At 48.5% G+C, this 23,449-nt stretch overlaps 10 protein-coding genes across 10 annotated transcripts; 5 read left to right on the top strand and 5 right to left on the bottom strand.

The window, feature by feature from the left end:
- Positions 1-23: 23 nt before the first annotated feature.
- set1 (histone methyltransferase SET1) lies at positions 24-3,665 on the bottom strand (the record flags this gene model as incomplete). Its single annotated transcript, XM_057243446.1, has 2 exons — positions 24-127; positions 194-3,665. 2 exons carry the CDS (start codon positions 3,663-3,665, stop codon positions 24-26), a joined length of 3,576 nt encoding a protein of 1,191 aa, XP_057094984.1.
- A 1,834-nt stretch (positions 3,666-5,499) lies between these two features.
- gfa1 (glutamine--fructose-6-phosphate transaminase (isomerizing) GFA1) lies at positions 5,500-7,878 on the top strand (the record flags this gene model as incomplete). Its single annotated transcript, XM_057243445.1, has 6 exons — positions 5,500-5,504; positions 5,568-5,638; positions 5,695-5,927; positions 5,966-7,388; positions 7,444-7,605; positions 7,658-7,878. 6 exons carry the CDS (start codon positions 5,500-5,502, stop codon positions 7,876-7,878), a joined length of 2,115 nt encoding a protein of 704 aa, XP_057094983.1.
- Positions 7,879-8,310: 432 nt separating this feature from the next.
- N7529_007917 (lumazine synthase RIB4) lies at positions 8,311-9,030 on the top strand (the record flags this gene model as incomplete). Its single annotated transcript, XM_057243444.1, has 3 exons — positions 8,311-8,353; positions 8,408-8,573; positions 8,628-9,030. The coding sequence occupies 3 exons, from the start codon at positions 8,311-8,313 to the stop codon at positions 9,028-9,030; spliced, it is 612 nt and encodes a 203-aa protein (XP_057094982.1).
- A 180-nt stretch (positions 9,031-9,210) lies between these two features.
- N7529_007916 (proteasome core particle subunit alpha 7) lies at positions 9,211-10,266 on the bottom strand (the record flags this gene model as incomplete). The annotated part of the gene is made up of 4 exons (XM_057243443.1): positions 9,211-9,537; positions 9,594-9,920; positions 9,975-10,133; positions 10,201-10,266. Coding segments are annotated over 4 exons (879 nt in total), but the record flags the coding sequence as incomplete, so codon positions are not given.
- A 560-nt stretch (positions 10,267-10,826) lies between these two features.
- Positions 10,827-11,610, top strand: N7529_007915 (uncharacterized protein; the record flags this gene model as incomplete). Its single annotated transcript, XM_057243442.1, has 2 exons — positions 10,827-10,925; positions 10,981-11,610. The coding sequence occupies 2 exons, from the start codon at positions 10,827-10,829 to the stop codon at positions 11,608-11,610; spliced, it is 729 nt and encodes a 242-aa protein (XP_057094980.1).
- A 470-nt stretch (positions 11,611-12,080) lies between these two features.
- Positions 12,081-13,485, top strand: N7529_007914 (isocitrate dehydrogenase (NAD(+)) IDH1; the record flags this gene model as incomplete). Its single annotated transcript, XM_057243441.1, has 5 exons — positions 12,081-12,110; positions 12,180-12,237; positions 12,293-12,367; positions 12,440-13,343; positions 13,398-13,485. 5 exons carry the CDS (start codon positions 12,081-12,083, stop codon positions 13,483-13,485), a joined length of 1,155 nt encoding a protein of 384 aa, XP_057094979.1.
- A 530-nt stretch (positions 13,486-14,015) lies between these two features.
- N7529_007913 (18S rRNA methyltransferase BUD23) lies at positions 14,016-14,922 on the bottom strand (the record flags this gene model as incomplete). The annotated part of the gene is made up of 2 exons (XM_057243440.1): positions 14,016-14,835; positions 14,900-14,922. 2 exons carry the CDS (start codon positions 14,920-14,922, stop codon positions 14,016-14,018), a joined length of 843 nt encoding a protein of 280 aa, XP_057094978.1.
- A 211-nt stretch (positions 14,923-15,133) lies between these two features.
- On the top strand, positions 15,134-15,870 carry N7529_007912 (uncharacterized protein; the record flags this gene model as incomplete). The annotated part of the gene is made up of 2 exons (XM_057243439.1): positions 15,134-15,203; positions 15,254-15,870. The coding sequence occupies 2 exons, from the start codon at positions 15,134-15,136 to the stop codon at positions 15,868-15,870; spliced, it is 687 nt and encodes a 228-aa protein (XP_057094977.1).
- A 562-nt stretch (positions 15,871-16,432) lies between these two features.
- On the bottom strand, positions 16,433-20,422 carry N7529_007911 (GTPase-activating protein BEM3; the record flags this gene model as incomplete). Its single annotated transcript, XM_057243438.1, has 1 exon — positions 16,433-20,422. One exon carries the CDS (start codon positions 20,420-20,422, stop codon positions 16,433-16,435), a length of 3,990 nt encoding a protein of 1,329 aa, XP_057094976.1.
- Positions 20,423-21,206: 784 nt separating this feature from the next.
- On the bottom strand, positions 21,207-23,400 carry N7529_007910 (mitochondrial distribution and morphology protein; the record flags this gene model as incomplete). The annotated part of the gene is made up of 3 exons (XM_057243437.1): positions 21,207-21,338; positions 21,403-22,604; positions 22,659-23,400. 3 exons carry the CDS (start codon positions 23,398-23,400, stop codon positions 21,207-21,209), a joined length of 2,076 nt encoding a protein of 691 aa, XP_057094975.1.
- Between the last annotated feature and the right edge of the window lie 49 nt (positions 23,401-23,449).

Here is a 23,449-nt window from a genome sequence, read left to right as displayed (position 1 = left end):
ATTGACGACATTGTTTCTTTTTCTTAATTGAGGAATCCCTTGCAGCCTGTTGAACCACAGAGGCAAGGAATCCGATCATCGCTGTCCCACTCTCTTTCGAATTTATAGTCGTAAGTCAACTCCTCATCTGGTAAAACGATGTTAATACTTCGGCTCTTTCGCTCCAAAAAGCACGATTGGCATTTTGACTTACCTCGTTCAATGTCCCGGAGCGCATAAATGACGATACGTTTGCTGCCATCCACCTTGATAATCTTGGCAGTGCAATTGGGAGTACAACTGTGATTGATGAAACGCGCAATGCCTCCTCTCTTGGTGGCATCGATCACAGTGTTCTCATCGATTCGGAATAGATAACTGCTGCCAATTCCACTTTTCAAGTACCGTCTTTCTCTCATGTCGGCGACCTGCTGACGTACTTTCTCTCCCACATACTCGATGATCATGTCGTTGGCCGTAATGTTTTCTTCGGCATACAATCCCCAATTGTGAATGGCGGATCGAGCAAAGCGCACAGGCTTCTTACGCTTTTTGAGTTGATTGAATCGCAAAACATCTCCTTCACCGCTCGCAGTGGGCAGAGCTTGCTTTTGGGCGTTGATGTCTGCAATGAGTCGGCGATTGTTGACTCTTGTCGACCGTGACGTTGACTTGGAAATGGTCTTGGCAGCTGCAATTCTGGCGGCTTCAGCTGCTGCTGCTTGAGGATCTGCGGTGGCATTTGCCTCGCGCTCCTCGCGAGCTTTTTGGACCTTGATTCGATGAGGTAGATATTTGGATTTTTCTGCCTCGAGAATCCTCTTCCGACCTTCTGTCCGGGCAGCTCCTGTGATGTTGGGAACATAATAACCAAGAATACTGATGGGGTTCGCAGCTGTCCCAGTTTGCAGGCCATTGAGGGCTTTGATTTCTTTTTGTTTCCAAGCCCATGCGCCGAGATTTCCAATATTGGATTCCGATTGCTCCAGTAGAATCTCTCGCAAAAATCTTAGATCTTCATCGTCCTTGACCAAGTTTTGCCAACCATCCAAGTCAAGCACAATGTTGTCATCATCCTCCACAGTTGCACGGGGCTCATCCCTGGACACACCCCATTCGATCTCTGTTCTTGGTTTATCAATGGATTCATCGACAGGTACATCATCATCCGAATCTGATACTGAGACATCTAACTGTTCTGGTTGTTCGAGTATCGGTAACTTGCCGTGATCTCCTTCAAGACTGTCGCCAACAGCTTCAGATGGTTCGAGGACTTTGGCTGCGTCATCAACTCCGATAGTCTCCGAGTCAACGCCGAATAATTCATCGTCCTGTCGCTGTTTCTTCCGTGAGTCCGTATCGCTAATCAGCCTCTTTCGCTTGTGTGATCTGGGAGATAGTTCTTCTGGTGGAACATTGGGAATGTTGGTGGTGCTTTCGTCTGCAGCTGGTGTATTCACTTCGCTTCCTTGCGAGGAACCTTGGTCGTCTGATTGGTAGCCTCGGTCCCGTCCAAACTCAGATGATGTTGAACTTGCGCGACTAGGGGGCCTGCTCTCTCGCACATCGACATCTCGGGCAGCAGGAGTGTGCTGCTCGTCATCCGAATCTTCATCATCGTGCAATTGCTGCAATCGATGATACAAAGGCCTGACTTCTTTCTTGCGCAGCGGTTGTCTGCGCCGTTCATCCAAAAAGGCAGCACCCGTACGATCAAGACCGTGGGCTTTCCGAATACGAGGAAGAGCAAGGACGTTGAGTCCCGAAGATTGGAGAGGATCTCGCCCAGTAGACAAGTCGACCCGCGCGTTGGGGGTACCAAGAGCACTGTCAATCCGGAATACAGGCCGCTTGGTACCCTCGGGGTCTGGAAGACCCAGCTTTTCCCTCTTGGTCGCATGTTTGCTCGGTTCCAAATAGTCGTACAGGGCCGGAGCGGCTATGCGCGACTTCACATCCTCGAGAAGCTTGTCCCTCAGATCGCGAATGATGATGGACAACACCTCTCGGCATGGGTCCAGGTCTGCCGCGCGCTGCTTCTTCTCTTCCTCGATGTCCAATTCGGCCTCCTTCTTGGTCCGGTCTTTCGCAGCCTTGTCTCTTCGTTCGGCGCGTAGGCGCTCGGGACTCGGGCTTCGCTCATAGTTGGGGTTGCCGTAAGGTTGGCTTTCCATGTTCATGATATAGGTAAACAAAGGCTGCATGTGGCACAGTCGGTGGCAGCGTTCGGTTTCTTCCTCGCCTCGGCGCGAATTCTCAAACATGATGTAGTAGCCGGTTTTGTCGCAACGGATATGTTTGTAAGCAAAAAGTCGGAGTCTTTTTCTCAAATGGGGAACCGTTGTGCTGAGAACTGGGACATAGCAATGGGCAATGAAGATGTATGGATCACGCTTGATTTGACTGAGGATAGGAGTTTCCTCGACCAGTGATTGCACGACGGGAGGCCGGGCAGCGGCTCTAGGCCCTTCTGGGATGACGACCCCCGGGCGGATGGATGACCTACCGGAGGGACCTTTGGGAGCGGTCGGTGGTGGTTCACTTTTCTTGAGGGGCTCGCCGGTCGGTATGTTGCTGGCAGATGGAGGGTTAATTTTGGAAGCCAGTCGCTGAGACTCGACTGCCTTTGCAGTCAATCGATCCGAGACAATACCGTCGCGGTCTAACTCAACCCGAATCCTACGTGTCCCGATGCGTTGTTCTTTTTTGCATTCAAAGTATGCACGTCTGGCCGCGCTGGACGCCGAGACTGGTCCACTTCCCCGGGCTGCGGCGCTATCTTTATATTTGACGGAGCAAATTCCTAGAAAGCGGCCGGTGATTGGGTCTGTGCGGTTCTTTATTTCGGCCACTTCTCCAAAGCTCGAGAATAGCGCGCTGATCGGGGCAATTGGGGTCAAGGGATCGAAGCCTGTGATAACCACTTGAACCGGAGGCCCGGGGCCAATACTTGTCGCGACGTCGTATGCCCATGATTTCAAAGTATACGGCGCAGGACGGTATTTTGTTTTTTGCTTGCAACCGGATCCCCGGTTATAGTTGGGTATCGCGAGGCGAGGGTCGGGAGGAGGATGGTCTTGGCCGGTGTTCAAAATATCCACATATTCGAGTTTCTTCCGTTTTTCCTTGGACGATGTTCTCTTGTCCAGATCCGGATCATAAACAACCTTGCAACCTATCACACGAGGTTCGAGATGTCGAGTTTGCGACTGAGGTGTCGGCGGGGTGTGAATTGGAGTGATGGAAGATTTGAGGAGTGAAGGGTCTGATTTGGAGGAAAGGTTCGAGAATACTTCGCCTTCTGCTTTTGCCTGAGATGGGCTCATCGCTTTACAGGGCGGCGACGACTCCGCATTGGTAAGCGGTGTCAGTGTATCGATTTGTGATAGAAGGGAATTTGCGGGTGGAGGTAGCGCAGCTGCATCCTCCGCGGTTTGCGCATTGGCAGGCAATTCAGGATCATTAAGTGCAGAGGGAGTGTGAGGTTCCCTGTGATCTGCACGAAGTTGAGGTTTTTCGATGGTCACGGGTGCGTTAGAAACGGGCACTGAGAAATCCGGGGACCCTTCGGAGAGTTCATCCACATGTGCCTTCCGCCGTTCCTGGGCTGTTTTGAAGCGCTTTTGCTGCAGGACAGAAGGGGCGGTTGGAAAGAAGTCTGCAAATCCGGCCGAGGCGCGTGACATGGTGAGAGGTTGGCTACACGCCAGAGACCGCGCGATCAGAAGGCAGCATCCTTGACAGCGTATCGGCTATTGCGAGCACATGCGACCGAGAAGGTCGGGAATTGAGATCGCTGTTAACAAGTTCCAGTTTCTAATTCAGAAAGGATTGCAATCAAAAAGAACAAGAAAGGAATAAGAAACGAATTATAGTAGCCCAAGAGCTGTCGGACGCGGTTTCAAGAGTTTTGCAGGAGGCTAAGACGCGATCGAGCGGAAGGAAGTGGAATGGTGGGGACCAAGGGATATTCAACGGTAAGGGTATTCAACTTTTTATGAATGAGATTATAGAGCATATGAAGAGAACAGAAGCAGTGAAAGAAGAATAAGATAGAATTAATAGATTCAATTCATTCAATTCATTCAGTAGATTTTTTGCAACGGATGTGAAGTTTTATCTCTCTCTTTTTTTTTTTTCCTCAAGTGACCTCACCGCAACCTAGCCTATGCCTGTATGAACACCTATGTCTGCGGTACCAATCAAGTATCTATCGAAGATTGAATGATATCTTTGATCTATAAAAATCGGTTTGATACTTATATACATGTACATATGTGGTTGATAAATATACACTATTGAAGGGTAAATTTCACAGTAGTCCATATCCAAGTATGTAGGTGTAAAGCAATGGAAGAAGACATATGAACAAAGAGAATAACTATGTTACATAACTACATAGTACATGTATGTATATATGTAGATTATAAATGGCCTGCCTACCCCAGGGCTTACATACGTTATATTGTAGATATAACTATGTACACTTCAGTTACATTGAACAGTCCCACACAGGTGCATTTTAGGAACATTTAAGCGTATCATAAGTCTACCTGTAGATATCTAAGAGGCAAAAATAACCAAAATAACTAAAGGGACCAATAGGATTATAATAATATACAATGTGTTCACCACGTACGTTGTACTAAGAACTAGTTAGTTAGTAGTTATACGGCGATGCCGGCCCAGGGGATATAGGCAAAAATAGTAACTGCATATAAACTGCAGAAGCGTGGAACGTGGAACGTCAGTCGAACCTTTTCCCCGTTTTTCTCCTTCTTCCTCTTCTTTTTTTTTCAGGGGAAGAATGTGCCGATATAATTTTAGATCTTAAGTGGATGTTCCAACTTTTTTTTTTCTCCCTCTTAAGCTCCGCCTCATTTTTGTTTCGCCCTGTGGCGGGTGGCCCCGATTAGTATCGATTAGTATCATCTGCTAGTTTAGTTATGCCGATATATGATACAAGCAATAAAAATAAAAATAAAAATCCTGTTGCGTATGTAGTACTATTGACGATTATTGCCTTTGGGACTATGTTATATTAATTATGACCTATACTATGTAAATGTAGACCTATCGAAGTATGACTCAGTTTATATACATAGTTATATACCCTACGTTGTATAGGTATACCTCCTATAATCATCAAGTAGTCTAACTAATAGTCAATAGTCTAATGTTATTATTATCCCGATAACTATGGAGATCGAATGGAGTATGTGTGCCAAGTGAGACATTCCCCTAGGAACCAAGTTGGCCCGAGCATTCAGGCTGCCTCATTGGACCTGAGCTTGCACAAGAAAGAGCTAATAATAATATCCGCCCCTCTCCTTCTTCCCCCTCTATAAATACGAAACATCTTTCTGCTTCTTGTTTTTTTCATATTTCTCCTTTACTGTCTGCTCTCTACTCTCTACTTTCTACCATCTCTCTTCTCTCGACTCTCCTCTTTATCTTCTGATACCCTAATTCCTACTACTCTGAATATCGTGTCTTTAGTTGCATTTGTTTTTGCCCATCATGTGGTGAGCTTCTTCTCCCCTCTTTCCTTCTTTCTTTCTTTCTTCAACATGCTCACATCATACTAGTGGAATCTTCGGTTACATTAACTACCTGGTGGAGAAGGACCGCAAATTCATCGTTGACACCTTGCTCAATGGTATGTTGTTCAATCCTATTTTTGTCTCTAGATCCTTTCACTCACCGTCATTTCAGGACTCTCCAGATTGGAGTACCGTGGATACGACTCGGCTGGTATGGCCGTGGATGGCAACAAGAAGAATGAAGTATTTGCATTCAAGGAAGTTGGCAAGGTTGCCAAACTCAAGGAACTCATTGAGCAGAGCGCTACCGACATGACCAAGACCTTCGAGTCCCACGCCGGTATCTCTCACACTCGTTGGGCCACCCACGGAACCCCTCCCCCGTCAGAATTGCCACCCTCACCGGTGAGTCCTCCCCTCCAAAACAATCACTCCATCTCCAGAATTCCACTGACTCAATTCTGATTCATAGCTCCGATCCCCTCTGGGAGTTCTCCGTGGTTCACAATGGTATCATCACCAATTATAAAGAATTGAAGGCTTTGTTGGAGACCAAGGGTTTCCGATTCGAGACCGAGACCGACACCGAGTGCATTGCCAAGCTTGCCAAGTACCTCTACGATCAACACCCCGATATTGAGTTCACAGTTCTGGCCAAGGCCGTCATCAAGGAGCTCGAGGGTGCGTTTGGTCTGCTGATGAAGTCTGTCCACTACCCCCACGAAGTCATTGCTGCCCGCAAGGGTTCCCCCTTGGTCATCGGCGTCAAGACCTCGAAGAAGATGAAGGTCGATTTTGTCGATGTTGAATATTCTGAAGACGGTGTCCTTTCTGCGGAGCAGGCCTCCCAGAATGTGGCTGCCAAGAAGTCCGCCACAAGCCTCCTTGCTCCCCCTGACAAGTCGCTGTTGCACCGCTCCCAGTCCCGGGCATTCCTGTCCGACGATGGTATTCCCCAGCCTGCCGAGTTCTTCTTGTCTTCTGATCCATCCGCCATTGTGGAGCACACCAAGAAGGTTCTCTACCTGGAGGATGATGATATCGCCCACATCCACGAGGGTCAGCTCAACATCCACCGTCTGACCAAGGACGATGGCACGTCCAATGTCCGTGCCATCCAGACCATTGAGCTCGAGCTGCAGGAGATCATGAAGGGCAAGTTCGACCACTTCATGCAGAAGGAGATCTTCGAGCAGCCGGAATCTGTCGTCAACACCATGAGAGGCCGTCTGGATGTGGCTAACAAGCGGGTCACCCTGGGTGGTCTGCGTCAATATATCTCAACCATCCGTCGCTGCCGTCGTATCATCTTCATTGCCTGTGGTACCAGTTATCACTCATGCATGGCTGTGCGTGGTATCTTCGAGGAGTTGACTGAGATCCCCATTGCAGTCGAACTTGCCTCCGATTTCCTTGACCGACAGGCCCCCGTATTCCGTGATGACACCTGTGTCTTTGTCTCTCAGTCAGGAGAGACCGCTGATTCCCTGATGGCCCTTCGCTACTGCCTCGAGCGTGGCGCCCTGACTGTCGGTGTTGTCAACGTTGTTGGATCTTCCATTTCTCTCCTCACTCACTGTGGTGTGCACATCAACGCTGGCCCTGAGATCGGTGTCGCCTCAACCAAGGCTTACACCTCTCAGTTTGTAGCCATGGTTATGTTTGCTCTGTCCCTCAGTGAAGACCGCGCTTCCAAGCAGAAGAGACGCGAAGAGATAATGGAGGGTCTTGGCCAGATCTCTGAGCAGTTCAAGCAGATCTTGAAGCTCAACGATCCCATCAAGGACCTGTGCGCCAAGTTCTTCAAGAACCAGAAGAGCTTGCTCCTGCTTGGTCGTGGTGCTCAGTTCCCCACTGCTCTCGAGGGTAAGTCCCAACTGTCCCTCCACACGTTCGGAAATCGTATTGACAATTTGAATAGGTGCCTTGAAGATCAAGGAGATCTCTTACCTTCATTGCGAGGCTGTTATGTCCGGTGAACTGAAGCACGGTGTTTTGGCTCTTGTTGACGAGAACCTTCCCATCATCATGATCCTCACCCGTGACAGCCTCTTCACCAAGTCACTGAATGCCTACCAGCAGGGTGAGTTATAATCATCTTTACTTCATAATGATTTTCCAACTAACTTATCTAGTCATTGCCCGCGGTGGCCGTCCTATTGTGATCTGCAACCACGACGATCCCGAGTTCTCATCCGCGTTAACCGAAAAGATTGACGTTCCCAAGACTGTTGACTGTCTTCAGGGTTTGCTCAATGTCATTCCCTTGCAGCTCATCTCCTATTGGCTTGCGGTTGGCGAGGGACTGAATGTTGACTTCCCTCGTAACTTGGCCAAGTCGGTCACAGTCGAGTAAATCTTTTAATTTTTCGGTTTGGGACAAGTTTAGACGACTCTTATGATCCGGTCATCTGTTTATCTTTTAGGTGTTTTAGCTTCGGGAGAATGGAATCTCGTTTTGTTTTTCTATATCTTTTCCAGTCATAATTTAGATTGACCATGAAAAAAAAAGAAATCGATATATATCCATGATCACCGAAAAACAGGAGAATATTGTTCATCCGTAGTTGCAGACTGAGTAGATGCATACATACATAAATACATACATATGTAAGTACTAATTAATTTGTCCACATGTCGAGTAGAATCCGTATTCGGTGATAACATTCCGCCTTCCCCGCCAAATGCGGGACCGATGTTTTCAACCCAAGTCCCTTGACTTCATAAACACCGTCAATTCAATTCATCAGATTGTATTTCACCCCAAAAACTCTACATTTAAACAATCATGACACCTATCAAAGGTCCCGGAGCTGCCCAGACCCACGACGGTGAGTTCAAATAGCATCCGGAAAGACCATCTTGCTAACAATGTGCCTTTCTAGGTTCTGGACTCCGCGTGGCTATTGTCCATGCCAGATGGAATGATGCCATCATCAAGGAGCTCGTGTCTGGTGCCAAGAAGAACTTGCTCGCCGCTGGCGTGACCGAGGACAACATCACTGTCCAGACAGTTCCCGGCAGCTACGAACTACCCCTTGCAGTGCAGCGGTGAGCTATGCAAACTTCGACTAAGCCTAAGTCTCAAATCTAACAAGAATCTAGTATCTACGCCGCCTCCCAACTCCAGGCCAACTCAGCCGGTGAGGGCATCAGCGCTACTGACTTGCTGTCTTCCCCCACTACCGAAACCTCCGGATCTGCCGCACCTGGAACCCCCAAGAAGCCCTTTGATGCCATAATTGCCATTGGTGTTCTCATCAAGGGTGCTACAATGCATTTCGAATACATCGCCGACGCTGTCAGCCACGGATTGATGCGGGTTCAGCTTGACTCCGGTGTTCCCGTGATCTTCGGATTGCTGACCGTTCTGACCGAGGAACAAGGCAAAGAACGCGCAGGGATGGTTGAGGGTTCTGGTGTACACAACCATGGCGAAGATTGGGGAAGCGCCGCTGTGGAATTGGGTGTCAGACGAAGGGAGTGGGCTGAGGGCAAGATCCTGTAAGAATGCAATAGTATATGTTGTGACTTTCGAGGGGCTATGAACCAAGCCCTTCAATATGTAGGCTAGGGCTTTTTTGGAACTCAAATCACCTCGTCCTAGATTGTTGATTGGGCCTTTTTGGAGTAGGAAGGAGCAGCTTCACAGAACCATAATTCTTTGGGAGCATAATCTATTACATGTTCACTCTTCCATCTGTTCGCCCTGGGTCTTCTCTTCATCTTCCTCCTCATCGCCTTCCAAAGACCGTTTCGCGAATTTCTCGGCTTCTTCAAGAAGCTCCTTAGGCACCTCTTCATGGCGGCCTTTGGTGGGCCCATCGACTGAGCTAATCCATGTCATCTCAAGCTCGAACTCCTTGTCTTTACTGTCCTCGTGAGAAACATAGATGATGCGGGCCGCTTCCTTCACACCATCTGCCAAAGATAGGTTGCCCGAAGTCAGGTCTAGCTTCTCCAGTTCGGCCTTGGCAGCCTGTCGACCCTTGCCAGTAGCAGCACCGTAATATCCCTATCAACATCGTCAGTACACCCAAGCATACACAACAAATGCCACTCATGACATACCCAATAAAGTCCACTAGGCTCGATCATGTATAGACCAGGACCGCCAGCCTTGGCGCCCTCAACCTTTCCACCGGAGCCCGACTGGGGTCCGCTGCCGACTTGTCCATCAACCGGAAGCTCTGCTTCGGTATCCCAGCCACCAACAATAGCAGTTACGCCAAACGGCCGTACACTGGAGTAGAGTGTGTACGCCTGCACGTAGCCACCTAGGCGATTGGCCAGTGCGTTGGTTGGAATAGGTCCCTTGTAAGTACCCCTCCATGAGGAAGCTTCGTCTCTCGCTCTGGAAACAAAGTGGCGGCCATCAGGGACGAGTCCGGAGGAAACCTACGAATCAAAACAATTAGCAAGTGGTCCAAAGGAAAAACCGGGGTGCCGCACAATGCCAACATGGCGATCCACTGTAGCAATTCTCTTGTTGGCCCCTGGCTTTAGAAGCTTGCTAGTGATGATCTTTTCCACTGCCAACACCACACCATCCTTGCATCTGATGCCGACGGCAGTACCGCCGTTCTCTACTGCCTTGACAGCATACTCGACCTAGATAACATGGTTAGTATCGAGAAGTCGAGCTTCGGAGCGGATGAGCTAGGTTGGGTTTGTTTACCTGGAAATTCCGGCCGTCGGGCGAGAACACCGAGTTAGAGAGATCGTAACCTGTACCAATTGACGTCTGTAGAATGAGTTGATCAGCTCCATGTGATACCAGATAGCAGGATGCGTAGATCCGATGTCAACTAACCATGATTTTTGTTGAGAATGCGATTCGGTGTTCAAGAACAAACAAAGGACCGGGGTAGTCCAAAAAAAGGACAGTTATAGAACAAGAAAGCCGAAAAGCACAATATGAAGGTGAGGTTGGAAGCTCTGAGTTGATGATAATGGGCTAAGCAGTGACGCTGTCGCGTCACGGGGTTGCCTTGCAGCTCCCAGTCACATGACTCATACCTGATCAGTACCTTTGATTTGTATGTCTGCTCCCTGTAAATTGTGGGTACTATGGAAGTACCTACTATTGGCTACTAGGTATAACCCTTTAGAACTGCAACTCGTTAGCAGCCCAACAGGGCATTTGGGCATCTGGGCATCTCTTTTGCCCCTCTGTTTATAAACAAGTTCTTCATTTATTTCTTGATATTTTGAGAACAGAACCGCTCAAGTACTGGGACTTTTGTACATTTGAACCCGATTTTTGTCTACATTTACACACCTGGTGAATTTGTACTTACTATTATGTCTTCATCCATATTGCATCAGTGCCCGCAGTGCGGCCACGTCTCCGATATTTCCAATGCGCTCGCAGCATTTATCGAGAACCCCCACTGCACGCAGGTAGATCCTGCCCTTCCTTCCAACAGGGTAGGAAGCTGACTTGTGATCTATATAGTGTGGCTTGTCGGCTTCCGAGGGCAACCAGAAACTGCAAGATGAACTCGCAGACTTGTTTGATAGACAAATGAGCATGACCCAGTTTCATTCAACCCCAACTCAAGGATCCACCGGCTCATCAAAAGCCCCAAACAGCTCATACGGCATCCCTCAACCCTCCCCAAGCCCTGCCCACAGCGTGAGCCCGGAACAACCCTCGAGCATTGACGTTTTGAGATATCACGGCTTGGATCCAAATACTCTTACTCCGAACCAGCTAGGGCTATTTGAAAACGCCGACTCAGAGCAAAAAGAAAGATTGATTCAAACATGGCAACTATACTCCCGAATTGGGTGTGAAAACAATGCCCCTGTTCAAGGCTTCGGTATGGCAGACTCTGCTATGGATGACAGTGATGGGAATACCTATGCTGAACCCTACATGGTATCTGGCTACGAGAACAATACCAACCAAGTCTCACTTCCAAAAGAACCTACCACTGGGGAGCCATATGCTGGCTCAAAGGACCCTGTGTATCAGAGTCAAGAATGGTGGGAACTAACCAAATCTGGACCGATGGAATCAAGCTATGGGGCATTTGAAGAAATGAGACGATACTATCCTAGTTGTGGTGTATATCGTTGTTAGGTTTGACATGAATGGGCAAAGCGAACTGTCTATTCTCTACATTTATTTCTACCATGTCCATACATATCTCATGGCTTTGAACATGGTCCGGAGCTTCCAAGGTTTATCTACATACATTCAAGGAGGCAGTTGGTAGGACTTTGTTCTTGAGCGACTTAAGTAGACTAGCAGGTACATCTAATTACCTCTCATACAACTACACAATTCTGTATGCACGCGGTTCAAGTCTATAAGTTGAATAGCAACTATGAATAAATGAGATATTTGAAAAATTATATACAACGTATGTATAACGTATGTGCAAATATAACTACTCGGCCCGACGCTAACCAGAAAGTCGCGCGATGCCGAGCCCATCCGGAGTCTTTTTTTTCCGTTTTCTCTTTTTGATTCCTTTCCAACCCCCCTTCAAGGTGTACGGTGTTTCTCTCCTCCAATTCTTTTGACTTCTTGATCTTATAAAGTCAATCATGTTCTCTAGAACGGCACAACCCGCTCGGGTAGGTTGGTCCTATATCTTTTTTTTGCTTTTTCATTTCTTTGTACCCTGCTAACATGCACTCCTTTAGACCCTGCTCCGCAGCGCTTCCGCAGCTTCTTCTCTCGGTCGCTCCGTTCCCGCGAGATGTACGATTTGGTCATCCTTTGTGTCTTCGAATTGATTCGCTAACCTTTTGCGCAGCCTTCGCCAGTGTTCAATCGGACATCTTCAAGCCTACCAAGTATGGTGGCAAGTACACCGTGACTCTGATTCCTGGTATGACCTCCACATATTCGGCGCTTGTTATGTTAGCATTGCGCTTGTTCTTAGCTAACACTTTTTGACTAGGTGACGGAATTGGTGCCGAGGTTGCCGAGTCAGTCAAGACCATCTTCAAGGCCGACAACGTGCCCATTGAGTGGGAGCAGGTCGATGTTAGCGGTGTTGACACCGGTAACAAGCACTCTGAGGAGCTTTTCAGGGAGTCCCTCGCTTCCCTGAAGCGCAACAAGCTCGGTCTTAAGGGTATCCTTCACACTCCCGTCGAGCGTTCCGGCCACCAGTCCTTCAACGTCGCTTTGCGTCAGGAGTTGGACATCTATGCCTCGATCTCCCTGATCAAGAACATCCCCGGTTACGAAACTCGCCACAAGAATGTCGACCTCTGCATCATCCGTGAGAACACCGAGGGTGAGTACTCTGGTCTCGAGCACCAGTCCGTCCCCGGTGTCGTCGAGTCCCTGAAGATCATTACCCGCGCCAAGTCCGAGCGTATCGCCAAATTCGCATTCAGCTTCGCCCTGGCCAACAACCGCAAGAAGGTCACCTGTATCCACAAGGCCAACATCATGAAGCTTGCCGACGGTCTCTTCCGCAGCACATTCCACAAGGTCGCTGAGAACTACCCCACCCTGGAGGTGAACGACATGATTGTGGACAACGCCTCCATGCAGGCTGTTTCCCGTCCTCAGCAGTTCGACGTCATGGTCATGCCTAACCTTTACGGAGGTATCTTGTCCAACGTCGGCGCTGCTCTCGTTGGTGGACCTGGTCTGGTCCCCGGTTGCAACATGGGTCGTGACGTTGCTGTCTTCGAGCCCGGTTGCCGTCACGTCGGTCTCGATATCAAGGGCAGAGACCAGGCCAACCCCAGTGCCATGATCCTGTCTGGTTCTATGCTCCTCCGTCACCTTGGTCTCGATGACCACGCCAACCGCATCTCCAAGGCTGTCTACGATGTGATCGGCGAGGGGTGAGTACCACAAAACCCTAACAAATTGATTGAAGTGCTAATATATCTGTACAGCCAAACTCGTACCCGTGACATGGGTGGTCAGGCTACCACCCACGAGTTTACCCGCGCTGTCTTGGACAAGATGGAGGCGTCTCTGTAAATTCTTATCCTCTTGGAACCCCTTACACTCCAACATCCCTGCTACAATTGCGGATGCTGCCTGCTGATTACCTGATATGCAGTGGAATCTGCATGTCATGAATCGACCGGATCCTCAATTGATGTATTATCTTTTCAATTTAGCTCGAAATGTCCTGGCAAATTATAGCAATAGACACTTTTTCTTTTGTGATCATAATATGGACATTCATTGCATAATAAACAAAAACTAGTTGGGTATTGACATAATCATGGATGACATCTCTAATGTGTCAAATTTTGGTATAATTGGGCCCAAGTGTTCTTGCAAGGCCAGAGTCGAAGTTGCCACACCTCTGCGCGATCATACCCTGACCATATATAAGATATAGACTTGATGATCTCAAGAAGTGGGGTTGTGCGTTGGAACATTATGCTCCCTTTGCGCATACACATAGTCGGTGATGGTAGGTTTATGTTTTGCAACTGACCGACTCGGACATTCGTACAATCCAAACTCAGGCTTTTGTTGGCACGCCCTGAAAGCGTTCACTAGAAAACGATGCGTCGTTTGCGGCCGGTGAATTTGGAACTAGGCTTGACAACCTTGCCCTTTCTCGCCATCTGTTCTTTTTTGTTCAAAATCCAAGCCTTGTCGCCCTTGCGAGGGGGTCCTCGCGCATTGTTGATCTCGGTGGCCTTTCGTCGAGCATCCAGGACGTTGACGTCGTCCATGCCGTTCACCACACCAGTGATATCACCAGGAAGCCCACCACCACCAACGGTCAGAACCAAGTACAATTTACTGCTCTTGGTACCGGGGTCATCCTCAAGGATACCCGCACCAAAGCCAGCCTTGATGGCAGCTCCACTGATCATACTCCGCTGGGTATCGTTCTTCGGGTAAAATTGACAGACTGCGCGACCACCTCGACGTAGACTAGCGTAAAGACCCTCAAAAAAGCGACGCAGACGACCTTCGGCGGTAACATCGCTGGATTCCGCATTACAGAGCCACTGGATGGCACTAATACTGATTGCCGCATCGAACGCACCAGGACGGAAAGGCACACCCTGTCCAATATCGGCGAGGAACAAATCACCATCCACTTCGCGTTGTAGGGCCACATCCAACATGCTGGGTGAAATATCCATGCCGATCCATGTGTGCGGGCCACCTTCATCGGGAGGTACTTCGGATAGAATTTCGCCGGAAAGACCAGAGCCACATCCAACATCGAGAATAAAGGATGGGGACTTCAGATCAAGAAGTTCCAGAGCTCGGTTGGTCATGTTTGCCTGAATGTTGCGAATTCGTGAGGACTTGGTATACTTTCGCGATTCATTGTCATTGTAAAAAAGGTCCGGAGGCCTAGGATGAAGGGTCAGTCTATTCAGAAAAGAGAGAAAAGGAAGATGTAAGTAGTATAGCATACAAAGTATCCTCAGGGCGCGACATGATGTATATTTTGAAGAATTGAAGAATTGAAGAATCGAAGAATTGAAGATCAAAAAAGGAAATCAATAATTTTATGTGGGGCTTTTCTGCCTGAGGCCGTTATCCCAAAACGTCCACGTTTATGCAATCAGCCCTGGGTGACTTCTTACTTCTTCTTGTTCTTCTTCTTCTTCTTCTGTGTCTTCTGTTTCCTTTTTTTCTCTATGCAATCATGTGGATCTTACCGTTAGTGGGATACTTTGGCGTGGTTGTCGGGTTTGCATTTCTTACTCTGGCCATTGGTATGGAAAAGAAGAGCTCCTGTGGAATAACAAATACTAATTTCAAATAGCTTCGGGACTCTACTACCTATCCGAACTCGTTGAAGAACATACCGTTTTTGCTCGCCGGCTTTTGACCCGTCTTATCTACGCCATCATTGCGGTTCAGGTTCTTCTCATGATAATCGACCGTTTCCCCGTGTCATTATCTGTACTGAGCATTGTTTCGCACCTGGTCTACGCCAGCAACTTGCGCCGGTTCCCTATTGTGAAATTGTCCGACCCTCTTTTCATACTTTCCTGCTTCCTTGTCGGCCTCAACCATTGGCTATGGTTTCGTCATTTCTCGAAGCCCCTACCCCCGTCGAACAACTGGCGTCAGCCGTATGGAGTCAACTATGAAGAGATGCCCTCTTTCTCGGAAGTGGCATCATACTTTGGACTCTGCGTATGGCTGGTTCCATTTGCTCTATTCGTTAGTCTGAGCGCAGGAGATAATGTGTTACCTACCATGGGCTCTGTCGCCGGAGACCGTCCCGCAGGTTTAGGTCATAGTCGTGGCACATCCGATGGCAAATCCAAGAACAAGGGAATGGCCAAAGCTTTGGTCGATGGTGTTCGAGACTGGACAAGGGAAAACGGTGAACTCATGGGTTTCTGGAGGGGAGAGCAAACGAGACGTTTCTAGAACGAAACGATGGAAATTGATGTAATTGATATAATGAAATTTGAATACCGCCGTCACCAAGTCGTGTGAAATATAAACTAATGTGCCAAATGTGAAAACCATCCTCCATATTGCCATAACCTTTCCCCCAGTAAATTGCCAGAAAAAAAAAGACCACATGATAATGTATGGACGTGGAGCCTTGGGAGAAACGCTGAACCAAGAGGAAAGAGAAGAAAAAAAGAAAAAAAAATAAGAAAAGGGGTATAACGACGGGCCTCGAATCCATGGCAAGAGAACTCAACTCCAAGATGAACAGTTCATATACGACCGCATCTTGATTACCATTATCATTAAACATTCCCTCGCGACTCTGGTGGCTGAGATTGCCAAGTGGGTAAAGTCATCATTCTGCAGTCGTGCAAGTCATAATTTGTCTGGATGAGAGGGACATTTCCAAAGGTCCAGAATTAGAAGAAGAGAAAAGGAACCAGTGGGAAGCAAAATTATAGTTTATTTGCCCTGGTAGAAAGAAGGATCTTGGGGCACCAGGTTAGCAAATATCGTGAGAATTGTCTATTGCTTAAAACTTACCATCCATAAAGAGCATTGAGCTTTCTCGTCGCTTCGTTTTAGCGGAGCGAGTATCTTCTGAATTGTTAGGCAACAGCATGCCATTCAAAGAAGAATATGGAGCAGAGGCACCTGGAGGTTGATTGTACTGCTCCTGTCTAGACGTCTGTTGGTCATAGCTAGGATGCATCGGGATGAACCCGGTGTTGTAAGGTGTCCTTGGGCCATCAGAAGGAGCATTCACATCACCAGGGGTCCGGAACGAAGTCTGTTGGTATGAAGGCGTAGGAATATCAGAGAACATTTGATGGCGCGGGGAACGAATGTCATCGGGCGACAAAGAGTTGTCGACTATCAGCTCTTTCGTTGAATCGGCAAAGTTCTTATCGGTATCGCCGAAAATGCTGTCATAGTCCGTGAGGAACATAGAGAAGACCGGGGCAGGAATATTGAGAGTTGGAGCAAAGACAATGCCCACGTTCCTGACTGTCATCTTGTTCACGTCGGAGTTGTTAACAATCTCGATCAAAAATTGCGAGAGAGCCCTGAGTAATGCCAGGTTGGGCCGCGGCAATCTATGCACAAGAGAATTGAAAGCAACAACCTTCTTCTCTCGATCGTCGACCTCAAGAACGCGAAGGAAATCCAAATGCAATTCCCGGGTCAACACAGTCGTGGGAAGCTCTCGAAGATATTGCTTGAAGAGAGAGGCCACAGCATGAATGTCATAATACTGGTCTCCGGAGACAAAATCAACATCACCTTCAGTGTTGAAACGCTCCTTCAAAGCTTTGATCACAACGTTCGAGCCGCTCAAGCGGAAAATTCCCTCCTCCAATGCTGCTTCCTTGGCATGGAGGTATTCAATACAGCGGTAGACCACTGCCGGTAGCTCCACATCAAGGCCTGGCGGCGCGCAGTCTCGCACAGCCTCCGCCAGGGGTATGCCGAAAACAGGTCTGACAGGACCTGTTCTTTCGACATTGTTTGTTGCTACTAGCGTGTCGCTACTAGCCTGAGCCTGGGAGTCAAGTTCGAGAGAGGATCTGGTGCGGAATCCCCAGATACTGCGTTTTTTCTCTTTTGTCGACGTCTTGGCCTTGTTACCCCATGCTTCCACATCCTGAATCACCGAGCCGTTGGTTGGTCGGGAAATCAGCCTTGGAGACTGCATTGGTTGACCGGGAGAAGACATGCTCAGTTCTCTGAAGTCCGTAGACAGAGCCCCTGGCATCCTTGGGGATCGAGGTGCCTGTTCAAGAGTGGATCCAATCGTCGGGGGATCTGCTTGCACTGCGTCATCAAAGCTAAATCCTTGCACAGGGCTTCCCATGCCTTGGTCGGGGCTATCGACTCCCCTGCCAGACTTCTTGCTTCCATTGACCGATTTAGACTTGGTCTCGGTTGGGTTCTGCTTTGACTGAGATTCTTGAGGCTGAGATTGGCCCTTGGAGGATACGCTTTCTTGCCCTTCGGTCTCGGAAGAAGCACTCTCGACGTATTCCATCAAAGCATCGACCCAAGTATCACGCTCATCGTCACTCTCGGCACAGAGAACATGACGAACGAGTGCCGACGAATCCTTCTTCTTTGGTTCCAGAATCAAAAATGCATGGCGATACTGATTGTCGGCGTCTTCCTCGCCCCCGGTGGGCGAAGCAGATTGTTCGGCTGATTTTGGGGATTGTTTGCCAATCTGGGCATGATGAAGCTTGATGGTACCCATGTGCTGACCACCGGGAGATTCAAAGTATCTCAATTCGGGTCCATCGAGGACAAAGTATCTTGCTTTCCAACCACCAAAATTCTTGCCTCGCTTGGTCAAGTAACCTTCCTTCTGGGGCTTGCCGTCCGATCCGCGAGGAAATTCAGATTTTGCCTGGGCGAGGCCCTTCAATAGATTGGTCTCGTCATCGCGCGGCTCAATAGCATCATTAGTCAAGAACTGACAGATAGCCAAGGCGGCATGCTCGTCCATAGGTGAATCCAGAAGACTGTCAAAGTATGCATTCAATGCGGACCGCCTCAAATCAACCTTAGCAGGCGAGTGTCCATTGAAGATGTTCCTATCAGGCAGTCTTCCAGCGAAGGAAGAAGTTTGTCTTATCTTCTGGTCCAACTGAGGCAGAGACCCAATCACTTTTTCGATTCTCCATAGCTCTGACATCTCGGATCGAGAGATCACGCTGAGAGTAAAGACCGGCTCCTCGTCCAAGGGCTTGGACACCATATAGCTGTTTCGAGAAGGTCGGAGCCGCGAAGAAGATACTCTGACTTCAACCAGAGGAAGAGCATTTGGAGGTAGAAGCAGGCCTGGGTATTCATCTGATACCAGTCCTTGGTAAATTCTATTGTTGGGAAACTGTGCAAATTTCGGGCTGTCAATCACGACAGTGGGATCAATTGATGGAATAAGACCAGGCGGCCTTCCATTTGAAGGGGGAAGAGCGAAGTTCATAGGGTGGCTCCCCATTCTCGGAGATAAGGGCAACCCAGAGGCCTGATTTCCGGCTGCCATCGTAGGGGCTATATCTCGTGGCATGCGAGGCAAAGGAGAACCGATGGGTCGATCTTCTGGTCGTGGGCTCATGGGCAGACCAGGACTCATAGGCATGGCAGCAATAGAACGCCCATTGAAGGACGAGGTGGGGGGAGGCCGGGAGCTCAACATTGATCCCAATGAAGCAGAGCCACCGACGTTCGGTGGTGATCTTGAAGAAAGTTTCCGGGAAGTCGGTTTAGGACTAGAAGACACCGCTGCATCTCGAGGGCCTTGGAGGTTAGCTGTATTACTTGCTTCCGCAGAACCAAACAAATCCTTCTGCAAGGCAGCTTTGCGGTCCTCATCGTCTTCCTCTCTCGTCTTTCTCCTGCCGCGGTCCACGCTAGGCTTTCCGCTCAATTCCTGGCCATCCCCGTAATCAGAATCGGAGTCAGAGGCTGCAGGCACTTGTTGTTTTGTATCGGCTTGGCCTAAATTTAGAGGCGCAGGCGGGGGCTTGCGGCTTGGGTGTGGAAATCTGCTCTTGCCGCTTCCAGTGGGGGATGGGATGTCAGTGACAGAAGTCGGGCTTGCGGCGCTGTCGACGCCTCTCTTTGAGGCATCCGAGTGAGGTAGAATAGAGGCTTGACCGGATTTGTGCGACTTCTCTTCTATGTCACTGCTGGATACGGTGGCAGTCCCAGGAGTCGCCAACGGAGTAGCCTCTTGCATACTTTTCAGCTTCTTCTTACATGCATCCTTCTCTTGCATGGCGCGCTCAAGATCCTTGTTAAGCCCGAGAATCAGGGTCCTTTGTTTATCAACTAGTTTCCATAATTGCGAGTTTTGAGAGGCCGCCTGATGTTTCTCCTTCAGAAGGTGAACGATCACAGCCTCGGCAGATCCAGCAGCGTTGATAAGATTATTGATGTCGGTTGAACTCAGGGAGTTGATATCGAAAGCTGATCTTTGTGAGGTGGAGGACAGGGATGAGATAGCAGAGTCGATAGATGAGGTACGAGGCATGGCACGATGGGGTGGGCGATCTCCATGCATGGAGTGTATGGAGCTGACAGAGGAGGAGGCAGATCGATCGGGCTCTATCGCCCGGGGTGGTCTTGATATTGTGTCTTCGGGTACCCTGTTGTTATCGGATGATTCTGCGTCTGCGATTTCTGGTGATTCCGACAAGCTATGACTGGTGGAGGGAGGCATGGGAAATGTATCATTTGCCACGCGGGCGATCGGCGACGAGTTCTTGGAAGGAGAAGGGATGTTGTTGGTTCTCGGGGACAGAGGACTCGATGATGTCGAACCGCCAATGTACGACTGGGGTAGGGAGCTTGTATGCAATGGCGAGGGTGTAATATGGCGACCAGGAGTAGGCGCAGGGCGTTGGTCAGTTCGACCTAGATAGTCCCGGGGAATGAGACCGTTCATTGGAGAAGAAGAGTAGGGTGAATTCTTCGCAAAACCAGAAGAGCTCTCATCACTGCCTCGCCGCGGTAGTTGCGACATGGCTGATACAGGGATCAAGACTCATTCGAGGGGGTCACGTTTCGGGGCGGGCGACACGAGGCGAGAGGGCCCAGGCTTGAAAACGCGGAACCCCGGGGAACTTGAAGCTTAAGCACTGGCTTGTGTTGGAGAAAAGAACAAGGGGTGCTATAACAACCGATTTGACAAGGATTTTTTAATTATCTTTTAAGTATTTTTTTTTAAAAAAAAAATACTTTAAAAATTTAAAAAAAAAGCAGAAAGAGAGAAAAGGTTGGAGCAAGATTGAAGTGGGGAGGAAAAAGGGGGGAGCTAATTAAAGAGTAAGATGAGCTTTAGATATAGCTATTTTATACGTGGGAAAAGGACTTATACTTAATAAAATAGTCAATGTGTGAAATAGAAGATAAATATATATGGTCAGTATAGGAAATTGATATTATACTATATTTCCACCCGAGGTATACAGTTACAGATGAACTATACTATCATTCTCTACATGTGTATATTCCCTTCGTGCCACAAAGCCGTCCTAGCATTCGGCGCAACTACTGTCGTGAAACATGATTATGAAACTAATCTAGACTAAAACTCTTGGTCGGAATCTTTGAACTTGTCAGGATAATGCTTGAACTTCCTAATAGACTCTATCAAAATTGTTGGACCTTGACTCCCTGTAGATGCAGTGACTAGATGATATGCTACAGAGCAGAGAGAAAGAAGAAGAAACAGAACAGGAAAAAAACACCTTCCCTTCTCCCCATATAAGGTACAGAAAAGGAAGAAAAACAAAACAAAACAAGCATTAGGCGATGTTGCCTGCCATGCCCATGAAAATAGCCTGGGCGGCCAGCTGAAGGGACCAGAACCCGACTTTCTTGAACCGCCTTTTCCGGGCTTCGTCATCCACGACATCTCGGGCAAAAGCATCGTAGGTCTATGTATAAATATGAATGTCATTAGTATTAATCGTCACACAATAAGGAAAGAGGGTAACTTACCGCAGCTGATAGGTCATCCATCAAACTACTATCAAAGATGGTCCAGCTTCCATCGAAATCACCGACGCGTTTGACCAAACGGCAGTTGATCGGAATAAAAGTGCGCTTCGAGTTGATGTAGGCCACAATAGGCCGGATAAGCGCGTTGTTAATGTAAGAGAGATCTCGAGTGAAGATAGGCACAACCGCCCGGACATTGTTGAGATGCACGCGCAAATCCATGACAAGGAAACGCCGATCTTCGGATTCGGATTCCTGATCGGAGTTCGGAGACAAAGGCTCTGGGTACCGGTTTGAAGTAACTGTGGCTTCCAATCGATCATAAAAGTCGGTCATCACCTTAGCCAAGCTTTCATCGTTTTCCGAAGGTAACATAATGTCCGCCACAATGTCCACGGTCCCCTCATGGATCCAAGAGAAAGGCCCCTGAACACCGCGATTGAGATGGTCGACGTTGAGTCCATCCACACGTATCCTATTATGTTTCTTCCACGGGTTGGGCTTGCCATCTTCTTCTGTTCCGCTTTCCAACCGCGAGCCCGTGAAGCCATGCGTTTGGCGAGCATGAATGGTGAATAAAGAGTTATCATATGACCCAGACATCATGTTGGCAGACAGAAAATCATAGAAGAGCCATTGTTTCCGCAACTGTGGAAGATCACACGAGAAGATGCTCACAGAGAAGGGGCGGAAGTTATCCGGTTGATAAACAGTGACAAGCAGGTCATGCATTTTGAAAGAGTCAATTTCAAAGTCACCGGGATTGTGCTCATGCCGATAGGACTTTGGATCCAAGTCCTCCTCCGGCCAGTAGACATGTCGGCGGTCAACAACACCCCGAATTCCCTTTACTTCGACATCATGAAGAGGGCCCTTTCCATTGAGCCACTTGGTAAATGAAAGTGTGACATTGACTGTCTCGATTGACAAGTCAAATTGTGTGTAGTTAGTATCCTCTTCTTCATCAGATGCGACTTGGGATTCATCGAATGCGGTGTCACCTCGAGCCGCAGCCGCAGCAGCCGCGCTCTTGGATGAACCTTTGCTGACATGGCCTGTACCTTGTCCTGGGCGCTTTGACACAAAGACATTCTTAAAGGTGATGACGCCATTTCTCCATTTGGGCACGATTGCAGATTCAAAAACAACTTTAACCCCGGATGACTTGGTGAGATAGTTGCCCACCCACCCTGCTAGCGTCTCTGCCAAACGTTATTAATATACAGACATAGCCTAGACATATTTATATAACTTACCTTGAGCAAACACTGTGTTGATGGCAAGGATCAGAAGCGAGAAGAATGTCGTAGTTCCAACGACAACCCAGACAATATGACCCAGTAGAACCCAGGAGAAAAGTGCAGCAATCTCATCTAAGCTGAAAGGGCGAACACTTCTTATAGAAAACCACTTGAATCGTACTTTTAATCGTGACCAGAACCCAGTCGCAGCAGCCAAAAGCTCCTCCTTAGTCGGTCGATGTAGGTGAGGCATATGCGGTAAACGATCCATCAGAGGACGGTTCGGTGGCGTTTGATGTTTCGAGTGTTGAGATGGGGACGGATCGGTCTGCGAATGAGTGGAGGTGTCTTTGCCGGGTTGGCTGAGTTTTGGGGAATGGTCATTTTCGTTGCGTACTTGAGCACCCTGGGCTTCCTTTCCGCGTCGGTCATCATTAGGGGTATGTATGGATCGCTTCCAAAGGTATTGAGCGGCGATTTTTCGAGAGGGGAGGATGCATGCTGCAGTGGTTTCTGCTGTAGTTAAAGTTGGCGAAACACCAAGAACGAAGAAACTCCCCGAAGCAAATTTCCTGGTTAGGTGGCTTTGTTTCCTGGGTAGAGTTGAGATGCGTCGGGAATGATTAGACAAAAGTCCGTCCCGTAATGTTCTTGAGCTGGCATCAGGCGATATGCGATTTATTCGTATGCGACCAAGAAATGGATTTGCTGTATCCCAGATATGGGCATATAACCGTCGTCCCAAATTGGCAGACATATTTATCATTACATCCTGGAATTGAGGGAGAAATATTGAATATATGGAC

This window comes from Penicillium soppii (genome assembly GCF_028829465.1).
Source record: "Penicillium soppii strain IBT 18220 chromosome Unknown utg000006l, whole genome shotgun sequence".
Taxonomy (NCBI): Eukaryota; Fungi; Ascomycota; class Eurotiomycetes; order Eurotiales; family Aspergillaceae; genus Penicillium; species Penicillium soppii.
Note: the sequence above shows the minus strand (reverse complement) of the source record. Positions and strands in the feature narration are given on the sequence as shown.